Raw genomic sequence first — 12082 nt, forward strand, 5'->3', positions numbered from 1 at the left:
CATCAGCTTTCTACTGTTTGTCACATCCCCTAAGTGAGAGTTTGGCTCAGCTGCACATTGGTAATAGAGCGGAAACGGTTTCACAGTAGAACAGTAATGCAAATAGCGACACCTAAAGCCAGAGTTTTCTCCTTCAGCTCCTTCACTCACTGGTGTGTGTTGGCTGTATGTGATAAAGAGGGTCTACTAACGTGAAGCATAAATCTAGCTGTCAGAATAGAATGACACTTGAAAAGTATCTCCTCTTTAACATAAGATTTTGAAATATATATAATAAGGATTCAGCATTGCAGTGCATCCAAAAATTACAGTACTCACAACAGCAGACAGAATTTCACTTGCATAATGTGGGGGAGGGAAAAGGCGATGGGACTATTTTTTTTAGAAAGTAGAATTATGCCACCCAATGCTCAAATCACATTAATTAGTGATAGACTTCAAAAATAGCATTTTGTTCAAAGCACGTTTAAACAGAATTTGCACAAGTTTCATTTCCAGTCCTATGGACAATTTCAGGCACATAGACTTGTTACACTGTGCGTCTAAATGTTTATCTCACATTTTAAAGGACATCTCATGTATTTGTCATCTAAGAGCTCAATTTAGCCCTTCTACATTTTCTTTTGAGGGTGGGAAAGAACAGTGAAAAATGTTCACAACAGTTTTTCTCGGTTTTTTGTACTCCTTTCTGCTTGAGGAAGGATGTGTGTGTCACAGTGGTCAGTGTCCGCCCTGTTCCAGTTGTTTTCTATTTACTGTCCAGACAAACTGTTACGGTTCTGTTAAAAAACCAAACTTTCTAATAGAAGAGATCCATGTCCCCCAGTATGCAGATCTGGGCGCTGGTGAAGCAGCACAGTAAGAGCCCCATGCTCAGCACATCTAGGTTCTCCCATAGGTTTGGCTGCAAGTAGGTTCTGATTCCACTGCACAAGTCACAGTCTTGACTTCATGAAAGCATGTGTATTTACATGCTTTTTAAAACTAGGACTTTTGTGTTGTGATTGTCAATCGGGAACAATTGCTACAAATCCCACATAAAACTCCCTTTTGAATTTAATTAGCAATCCTGTAACTCTTAACTATATGGAAGATGATAGGGAAGGAAGAAGCTCTTAAACTTTTCTATTTATTTTTTTAACAGTGTCACAAACAATTGTAAGGCCAACATACACATTATTAAATAGAAAATCTAAAATTAAGTTGCTGGTATTCAGTGAGAAAAACTGAGGTATACAAAATATTTTTAAAATTGTGCGGAAATTTGCAATAGTTTTGAAAAGGTGCTTTTCCATTTTCAGCTAGTGGTTCATTGCCCAAATGATCTTCCTGTATACCAGTAACTGTGTAATTGTGACCAACTGAACACAATGCATTTAACAGCTAATGGTTCTTCAGAACACTTGAGTTTTTTTAAACATTACATTTATTCTAACAGCAGTAATGTAGTAAAATAAGACTATATCCAAAACAACTCATGATCTTCATTTGATACATTATTTTTACTGTTAAGTATGGGAAGTTGGGGGATTTTCTTAGTTTACTTTGGAAATTGACAAATGAAAAGTACACTTCAGAAATTGTCAGACATATCCCAGAGAAAAAAAGGCGTAAAACAGAAAAAAGAACGGCAGTGACAATTTTTCTTTTCTTCTTTCACGCTCTATTGGGAATTGATAGAAGCACACAAAGATAATGTAATTACATGACTTCTAAAACAGAATTTTAAAGTTACAAAACTAGATAGCTTTTGGCTGAGCATTTCCCTGAGTCTTCATTTTTAAAAATCATGTTAGACATCATGTGCATAGAATCTGTTACAAAGGCCTCAATTAAAAAAGGCTGTATGCAAAAGTTAGAGACTTCTATTCTTAAAAACCCTAAGCAACAACTCCTGAGGAAGCAATTTTATTCTTCAGAATCTGGTATTTTTCCTAAAGAGAAAAGCAAACTTCAGATACTTTTGCATTAAGACTTTGATAATTTGAAATTACATCATCACATGATTTGTGCTTTGTGGGTTAAGTGTAATGGGGAAGATTTTAGGGCAAGACCAAAACAACAAGCTCTGAGACTTCTACATAATTAAAAAAACTTTGGTTTTTATAGCATTTTGTGAGAAAATAGAAGGCACTACTGTGCATCAAAACTACACAATTTTGTATTTTAATCTGTTTACATTGTTTTCATCAGCACATCAGACTTTCTATAAGTCTTTATTTTTTTAAGATGTGTTTTAGTAACAGTAATTAGTTAGCTGTCATAAGGCTTCTGTTTGACCTAAATGAAAAAAGGCTATTTAGCAAGAAGGCATCATTGAAAAAGCTACATTCAACAACTTAGGAACTTATGTCCGTCCATTGAAAGTTCACCATTCTAGCTCCACAGGGTAGTCTCCAGTGAGACATGCTGTGCAATGACCAATCCTTCCAGACTTCTGGGTTATAGCGTTGTTTCCTTGTCTTTCTTTGATGCTTTCTTGCACAGATGATACCAACCCTTCCACCGAAAGATAGACAACACTGTCTGCTCCTAGAGGAAATAAAGGGTCATCAGTTAAAGCTGCAATATTTATTACTCTATTATAATACCAAATGCAAGGCTTTTTGAAATGCAGTCACATTATCATATCGATTATGAAAGAGAATGACTGAAAAATTTTAAGATTGCAGTATGTCTTGCCCTTCTCAAATGCTTTGTGCACAGGGAGCAGGTCCATTGAACTCTAGACAGAAGGTCCTGTTGGGAACAAATACGTGACACATAACTGCAAAAACAGAAGCAAAATTCAGAGTGTGTACTAAGACTCCCTGTAGTCTCCCAGAGTTAACTTTAGTTCAGGTCTGGAAGTAGATGTGTGTGTGGCTACTGCTTCCCAAATCTGAGCACCAAGGACTACTAAGCCCTCTCTGGGACCTGGAGGAGGGGAAGACCATCATGTTAAAATCATTATGCGATTCATGCTGATTTTCTAGCAGTAGGAATGTTTGTTTTCATATCATTAGTTTTCTATCCTTCGCACTCATGTGATGAATGATACTTAAAACCGAGATCCTACAAACTTGAAATATTTCTATGTGCTTTCACAATAATTTTGGGGAAAAGATTTCCTCGCAGTATTAGACAGTGAAAATAAGTATTTAACACAGGAAATGGGAGTTCACAGTGGAACATCCACTGTCGATCTTTCTTGTGTTCTGCTGCAAACATGACTCGAAATTTCAGAAGGTTTTTAACATTCTTTGATTTCAAATGTCATTTCTTTCAAAGTGAAATATACAACGCAGTTAAAATTATTTACATTAATGTCAATTCGTAGAAAATTCAGTGGCTGTTTACAAATTCTGAATATATATTAATGAATATCTCATGAAAGTGAAATTACATCCACTTTTCATTACAGGACAGATTTTCGCTACTTATTTACTTCCTGGTATTTTGACTGCAGTAGCTCCTTTTTGTCAAGTTTATCAGAAGGAGCTTTAAGTATTGGAAAGATTTGTTGTCATACTTTATTTGCAACTTATATTTATGCAATCATTCTAATACTTTCTATTGTTTTGAAAAATACAGCTCCCTAACTGTGTTTAAAAAAAAGTATGTTGCTGAATTGGTTTGACCCATAGAGTACTCACAATGCAGAAACCTAGCTTACCAACCTTACAGTTCTTTAGGCAGTATTGCCACTGATGCCTTGATGTGTTCTGCTTTGTTTTGAAGTAGATTATAAAGGACAGTTGACAGCTCTTGCAAGAAAAAAAAAGTAGCATTTACCTATGTAGTTTGCAAGATCATAAAATTCAGGTCTGTTGGCAATGAGTTCTTCTTTAGTTGGAATGTTTATTCCCATGTAACAAGGAAATCTTATGGGAGGTGAAGCTACACGGATGTGCACCTGAATAAAAATAGTTTCAAAACAGGCTGATATAAGTTGATGGTCAGCAGATCATAACATAACAGCAAGGTCTCAATTCTGCACAGCGATAATGAACAGAACACAGCATTTCACAGAAATCATTCAAGAGTTAAAAGTAAGAGATAGTTTTTTTCAGATGCCAACACAGCACGCATAAGATAAGACAGTTTTAGAACTTCTTTTTTTACAATATTTCTTAATGTTCTTAGAAGGTTCCTTCCTGATTTTACTTCTCTTCTATGGTGTTCAGTAAACAAGTTTCAGTTTACAAAATCAAACACTATACAGGAAATTTTTGCTCCAGTGACTGATTTGCACACTGTTTTGCTTAAAAAAATCTTTATCAATTAAAAAAATGGTGCTCTGGTGACCTAAGATACGTGGTATTTACAGCAGCATATGGTTGTATGTTTTGCACTCCCACAAGTCCCACATCAGGAATACTTGGTCTTCTGATCTTATTTGTATTCCACTCTTTTTTTATTTGCCAAATAGTGCTTTGTAAGTGGAGACCTGTTCCCGTCACCTCGATCACCCAAAAGTCACACTCATACAAAATAACCTTCTTAACCTATGTTCACAATAAACACACACTAGCCATTGTTTTTTTCCACATTTGCCCTTTTAAATAAGGCAACAATGTACAGTACAAATGAAGACAAGCTCCTGTGCTTTAACCCTCCATCAGCTCCTACTTACATCTGTATCGTACTGACTTAAAATGAACTTACCTCTTTGGCTCCTGATTCTCTCAGTAGTTTTATTATAGGTGAAATGGTATTGCCTCTCACAATTGAATCATCAATGATAACAACTCGTTTGCCTTTAAAATTATCAGACAGAACGCCAAACTTCTTTGCAACACCAAGTTGCCGTAACCTCATATTTGGCTGGATAAATGTTCTCCCTACGTATCGATTCTTACAGAGTACTTCAACATATGGTAGTCCACACTGCAAACAGGAGACAGTTCAACAGAATTAACATAGAAGGACGTGTTAGTCTCAGTTACTCAGTTTTTTAAAGTGTCCTGAGGACTTAGTATGACTTCACAGTAACCAAAAAATGTTTAAATACCTTAATATAGAGGAATAATGACAGAAAAACAAGGCAGAGGACTCAAGAGGAGTAGCCTGCGTACTGAAGATAGAGAGCTTTGTCGACATGCAGCTCTAACAGCCCACATCATTATAGTCCATTACAAAAACAAATGTGTATAAATACACTTGGAGGGGAAAAAAAAGAGCAAGGTAACATATACCTTTTGAGCATAACCAAGTGCTGCTGGGGTTGCAGACTCTGGAACGGTGCTGACCAGGTCTGCTTCCACAGGTGCTTCAATAGCAAGCTGCTGCCCACATCTTCTGCGGACTGAATACACCATCTGACCTAAGAACAGAAAGAAGTGTTTTTCTTGGTATGCATAATTCAGATTTCCTCTCATTTTTCTGTATGAATTTCTGTGTGAAGTTGTAGACATAGAAGTCAAGGAGAAAAGTTCCCGAACTAATAAGCAGTCACTTGCATAAGGTCATTTTTTATTTCCTTCCATAATGTCACATTCTAACATTCTTATTTGTATCACTACATGGAGAATTAAAATCCAGTTTGTCCTAACTGGGAAAATAAATGAAGGTCCTATGGATGTTACAAAATCTATCTGCAGGAGGAAAGAAATAGAATCTATGCCTGCCTGTTCATAATGTGCATATTCTATTTTTAGACTGCTTTTGCCAACAAACAGAATTGATGCAATCCTTCTGTCTGCTTCTGTCTGCTTACTGACTTTGAATCAGTTGGAAAAATTCACCCTGGATTTAGTAAGGGGACAAGGGGACTCAGAAGCTTTTAAGGTCCAAAAAAATTTCCAACGTGGAAAAGAACTGGTAGTAGATGAGGCACAGCAAAAGCTACAGCAGCAGTACCAAGGAATGTGGGAAGTGAGGATACTGAAGGGTAGAGTGATCATGAAAGAAAAGGAATTTGGGGTGAAAGTGGCTTTATAAGGGTGGGGAATTTTACTGGATCAGTTGATGACATGTCCCTAGAAAGCAATGAACAGGTGGTTTGCCACAATCTCTCCTGGCTAGTATTTGGAGGGCTTCTATTGAAATAATAATAAAAGCATAACACTGACAATGCCAAGTACTTAGATAATGCACAGATTTACAAGTTAAATTACAAGCATCTTCCTGAAATGACACTAATCGCAAAGAAAAATATAAAGTTATTTTGTAAATCTTATTTCATAAGTCTAAATTTTTAAAATGTTTCTCAAGAACCAATAAACTTCCTTTCTTCAGTCTCTCACTTTTAAAAGATATTTCATCTACCTTAGTCATGTTTGTGGCCCTTTTCATCCCTCCCGCAGGAATATGCAGCCTATCTGAGGCTGTATCCACATTCAGAGACAGGAAGACAATGTTACATGCTCCTCCTGATGAGTTTTATCTCAAAAGTTTTGCAGCCCATTCTGTCCCAGCTGTGCTCTGTAAGCTTATATTCAGTGGTACTGTACTATGATCCCAGAGTTATTGTGCTCCAGGATAACATCTTGCACTATTTTGGGAAGAGGTCTGTATGAAACATTTTTTGTACCTTCAAAAATACTGTCTGGTCTTGCAAAATAAACATATTCAAAGATGCAGAATGCTGATGGATCTCCTTCTTGTCTCCGTACAACATCCAGTGTCTGGACATCATGTCTGGATATTTTCACAATCTCTCCAGGAAGGACCTCCCTATAGTACCTTGAAAAAGAAATTAGAAGTTAAAAATGTCCTACAGCTGGATGATAATTTTGATGTACAAACAAGAGTCAACTGACAGGAAAAAATGTTTTTGAACATCCTAACATGACAACTTGCTTCCACCTTAGGATTTGACCTGAAGCATTTTAAGACAAACATGCAAAGACAACTGATCGTTACTAAAACAGTCTGAATTAATATCCAAAAGCAATAAACTAAGTAAAACCACTAAATTTAGTACCAGAGAATTATGGTATTTGTCCCGTGTGTGAGATATACTGTACAGGCTTAATTGAGATTGAATATATTTTAATAATATAGTATTTATCAATACTAAAGAACTTTTCTATGAAAGCTAATAAACCATACAGTGCAATATAGGAAATATAATCAAGAATAGAGGTGGTAGCCAAAATAATCCTTCCTCACAAGCCAAATCTAGAGAAATATCTGTCTAGAGATGAGAGAGAGATACCCCCAAATGACATAAATCTGACTAGAAATGTACCTTCCATTTCTCAAATCTGCAGAAGTATGGAATAGTTTCGGTATATTATGTTAAAGTGTTCAACCTTATTGAACATTTTTTCTAGATCCTTTAGTGAGTCCTCAGGTGGCTAATCTAACATCTAAATCTATCCCAAAATACTGAAATATTCTGGAGATACAAATCAGAGGCAAGCAAATCTGTGTTTATTCACTGGCCAGATACTAGCAGTTGCAGGCAGCTACAGCAGAAATTTAGACAAAATGGCTTTATTGAAAACACACAGTATTCAGATGATTGCCCAGCATAGTGAGCTTTTCTTAGTAGAAATTTTGAAGAAGTTTCAGAAAAAAGTTAATTTTTTTCTAACAAGGAGGCCAGCTTACCAGACAGCATATGCTACAACTCAGGTTATTTCAGCCTGTGAGCTACCAGTGTAACTTTTCTGTAGGCGAAGAATTATTTTGTAATACAACTATGCTGCTGAAAATGAGGGCAAAATTAATAAGTTATATGGGTAATCAGGTATGATGTAAAATCAGGTATGGGTAAACAAGTAAGATGCATTTACTTTGTGATAGTAGTTGTCTTTACTGTTACTTTCTGCACACATAATTCCTTTTTTATAATCATCTGTTTGAGAAAATAAACTGGCAAAAACCAGGACTAGCAAAAACATTTTCCACAGCAAACTAAACCTTAGTGTCTTTCATGTTGTTATAATTACGATATTTGGCAACTTGGGATTTAATGTTTAATCACTGCCTAAGAAAGAGCTTTCAGATAAAGTGAGAATCAGGCCACTTACTCTGCACCAATAGACAAAAAGCTACAGGATTCAGAAGAGACAACCCATCCTTCTGTTTCAGTGTTATCTTTTCCTGAAATAAAAGTTTCAGTTAGAGTCCCCAATTTTTGCTATCTTGACTCCCCACAATCACATTTTTGCTGCAGTATCTGGCTTGCTATGGTTGCCAAGTGTGCAATTAAAGGCTATTGTAATTTCTAACTAAAAGGTATAGCATTCCACTGTTTCCACCTTTTTATTATTTAAAAATATCCCAAACAAATCCATACAATAAACATCATAAACCTGTTCTAGGCAGAAGTGGAAGTAACAGCATTGTATTCACAGCTCATGAAGAGAGACAGTTCAGGTAACTACATTGGTTATCCCTGCACTATTTCAAACTTTTCAAATTCCAGTTCAGTGACTTTAGATAGACTTAATTACTCTTGTTCACACAAGAAACTCCTTACTTTTCCTATGCTAAATAGGTTGATAGATGCTTTTGATTACAATTGATGTTGGACTGAATACCAATGAGAGTTTTGAGAGTCAACCACAGGAAAGATCTAATTGTGTTGCATAGGGTAAGAATGTCTGTATGCTTTAAAAACTTTTGGTAATTTTTCTTGTGGTTAAAATTACTCAGTTTTCTGAAGATATGGAAGCATTTAGTGCTTTGCCTTTGAATTATTTTAAACAAGTGAAGAGATTTTAATCTCACTTAGTGGAAAATTGTTGATTTGCAGGCTGAACCAGGAACACAAGGAATTTTTCCGATAAACTGATTGTCTAAGAGTCCAGTCACTACATGTGACTGGGTTGTTTGGAATTCAGAGATACACTGAAAGTAATCCAGCACTTTTTCCCCACCTTACTATATGAGAACAAAGGAAGAAACTGGACTTGTTTCTAGACAACAATTGTCCTGAGCAACTGGTTTTAAGAGGCCCAGCTTGAGCAGGGGATTTGGACTTTTAGAGCTTCCTTCCAACCTCAACCCCTCTGTGATTTTGTTCATCCCTGCTTTCCTGTTTAAGCAATGAGAAATGATTTAAATTGTATTACAGCCGGGCTGCCTAACTGTGGCCATTATTAGGCCACTGAGATTACCTGTATCTGGGAATGGAATTTTGCACACTTCCTATAGATGATTTTTTCCTTACCAACTTTTTTGGTTTTGATTTTTCATCACATATTCCTACTTGCACCTGAGTAAGTATAGCTTTAATTATTATATCAGTGATTTCAGACACACACTATGCATATGGAGATTCATATATAAATATATAAAATATATATATAAATATAGTTTACCTTTTCCATTCATGTCCCCTACTGGAATAAGGCGACCAATGCAGAGTGGGCGATTCCCATATGGATCACGTACTGCATAGATTATGTCTTTATGCATAATTAGCAATGAATACGAAGTTGGAGTTTCCTTCATTAAGTTTTTTATTCTGGAACGAGACACAGGTGAACATAACTGTGAGTCACATGAACAGCTGGGTGCATTTACAGCTGCACACCATGCTGAGGTGCATGGCTGGTGTTGGCTGTGAAGCCCACGCTCCCCACCTTGCCACCCAGTCAGCCGTATCGTCGTTTTCCAGCGGGGGTGTGAACGCCAGCAGCTGGGTGATCAGTTCACTGTCAGAACTGGTTGACAGTCCCACACCGTGCCGCATAAGCTTTTAAGACACAAACAAAAAGTGTTACCAGCATTAAAAAAAACCAATCTCACATCACACTGCTCAGATTTGAACCTAACAACACCTTGGTGCAATGAACAAATGTTTTACAGTGCTTCAGGTCATCACAGCATAATAATGCCAAGTTTCTTCCAAAAAGCCAATTGTGTAAAATGAGCTTGGACAATCTTCTACATCAGTACTACATTTTTCCTTTTTCTTCTCGCTCCTTTGCTCCGCGTGCAACCAAAATTAATGCCATCAATATTCAGGGCATTAATTCATGTTTGGGCCATTTAATTAGCTTTGTGCATGCTCTGGGAAGAGAGTTAAAATATAGAAGAGAAAATGTGAAATTGCCTATAACAGATCCAGAAAGAGATATCAAGGCAGAATCCCCTTCACAGGTTTTTTTCCCCCCAAAATTATATATTTTGATTAGGGTGCTCTTTCATAACCCCAAACAATTTGGTATTAAAGAAAAGTCACAGCAACCAGATTGCTCATTTCTGCCTCACGCTCAGAAAGAAACAATGCCAGAGTTCCCAGAGGAGGTACTAACCTTCCTTCTGAGTTGTGCAGCATTTGTTAGCTCCCCATTGTGTGCCACAGCGATCTTCCCGTGAAGAGTCTCTACAACAAAAGGCTGGCAGTTCTGCAGCTCAGAAATTCCTGAGGTGGAGTACCTCGTGTGCCCAATACCAAGATTTGAAGGGTACAGCTTCTTCAGGCTGTCTGCACTGAAGACGTGATTTATAAGACCCATTCCCTTTGGGAGAAAAAGAAAAAAAAAGGTTGTTTGGTTTTATTTTCCTGGTGACTTTCTAAGTTCTTCTTCTGCTTCATGCTGATATAGTATTAATGGAACTTTAAGAAAAAGGCAAATAACCTGAAAGACATGGGAAAGAAAGAAGCTGAGTAGGTGTCACAGTGGTATATCAGATCCCTTCAGTCCTGTTTTTAAATAAAGCATTTTTGTGCTGAGGGTTTTCATGGAACAATCTATTCCCTGACTGAAAAGATGTACTTTTAAGGCTGTGGTCATTGCATGTCTTGTAACATCCCCTGTGATTGTCTTAGCTCGAGAAAGTCCGTGTGACCTTCTCAGGCCTCCATTCTGTCTCAGATTCTGTTTATTGCTACATATAAGTAAAGTAGTGGCCACTTCCTTGAGTCTCACTAATGTAAGATTTAGTCATCCATTTTCTTGTGCATAGTCTGTAACGATATTTTTTTCTTTTTGAGGTCAAGAAGAGCATCAGTGCTCTTCCAAATCTGCAGAGTTAACACCTGAGATGCAGGGTGACTGCGGTAAAAAGTTTTTGTGACATCATTAGCATGCTCTGGGAAACTTCTGTGTGCCTGCCACTGTATGCACAGGAACATGTATCAGGACAATATCGGCAGGTTTGTCTCAAGCATACACTTAAGACAGGTAACAAAATGAGACACTCTCACTAGCAAACAGCCCATCAAACATATTACTTGTTCTCTAAATACACTGTTTCTTAGCAGAAACTAACTTACATACATCTCCCTTAAAAATACAAAACATTTATTTGCATTTTACCTTGTGCACTTTGAATGCCTGGGATGACTCGCCATCACTTGTCACAATTCCAGCGCTCTCCTGGCCCCTAGAGACAAAATAAAATCAGCATAAAGCACTGACATGATTATGAAACACTTTAACATACAACGGAGAGGTATTTTTTAAATGGAATTTTAATGTAGGCTTATTTATTGTTTCATTTTACAGACTTATAATTGATGTGTTAATTGGAGGTTTCTTGCCTGTGGTATGCTTTATTTCAAGACAGTCACATAAGGTTCATGCCCAAGTCCACTAAATTCAGTGGGAATCTTTCCACTAATAAGCGCTGGCTCAGGGTCTTACTGGACTTCAATTTCAGAGCAGGCATAACATAAAAACAGATGCTTAATTGGAAAAGCCATTTTTAGATGGTCTAGGCGATAGTACTAGGTTCTATAGTGCTCTTCTATTTCTGCTTTGGATTGTGACATGTTACTAAAAACTGATGATGTTGCTTAGAGGAATAGATTTTCTTTTCCACTGATCACCAATGCAGAAGCTTTTGCATTTTTGCACTTAGGCAGACAAGCTAGCATTTACACCTCCAACAGCTACATGGACCCTCTGATGAAAGCATATGAGTGCATACACCTAATGCTGGGCATCTCAGCTTCCGAACTCAGGCAAAACGAGTCTGATGTACAAGTCTCACTGCAAATGGAAATACTTCTCTTACAGCACATGAGCCTTGGGCTGGCAGTTGTGCTTTGTTGAGCAGAAGAGCTGATTCAGATGAAATACATGTATTTTCCCTGTCCTGCTGCCTGTCCTCCCCGGCTCTCCCCGCTGCTGGCTTCCCTGGGTGTACCCCAGATCCCTTGATGCTGCCCTGCCCAAGGCAGGCACCTGCCCAT

The 12082-nt window shown here is 37.3% G+C and overlaps 1 protein-coding gene across 1 annotated transcript in view; it reads right to left on the bottom strand.

Moving 5' to 3' along the window:
• Positions 1–2200: 2200 nt before the first annotated feature.
• The window catches only part of PPAT (phosphoribosyl pyrophosphate amidotransferase), a 42548-nt gene continuing 32666 nt past the window's right edge, over positions 2201–12082 (bottom strand). The window contains exons 2-11 of the mRNA XM_066185782.1: positions 11205–11271; positions 10197–10403; positions 9522–9634; positions 9258–9403; positions 7962–8034; positions 6515–6666; positions 5178–5305; positions 4648–4869; positions 3775–3895; positions 2201–2532 (exon numbers count right to left, since the gene is read on the bottom strand). Of these exons, the coding sequence (XP_066041879.1) occupies positions 2369–2532; positions 3775–3895; positions 4648–4869; positions 5178–5305; positions 6515–6666; positions 7962–8034; positions 9258–9403; positions 9522–9634; positions 10197–10403; positions 11205–11271 (1393 nt within the window). The 3' untranslated portion in view covers positions 2201–2368. The remainder of the gene's footprint in view (positions 2533–3774; positions 3896–4647; positions 4870–5177; positions 5306–6514; positions 6667–7961; positions 8035–9257; positions 9404–9521; positions 9635–10196; positions 10404–11204; positions 11272–12082) is intronic.

The sequence above is a fragment of the Chamaea fasciata genome, unplaced genomic scaffold (genome assembly GCF_029207755.1).
Source record: "Chamaea fasciata isolate MVZ Bird 193981 ecotype frontalis unplaced genomic scaffold, bChaFas1.0.hap1 SCAF_6, whole genome shotgun sequence".
NCBI lineage: Eukaryota > Metazoa > Chordata > Aves > Passeriformes > Sylviidae > Chamaea > Chamaea fasciata.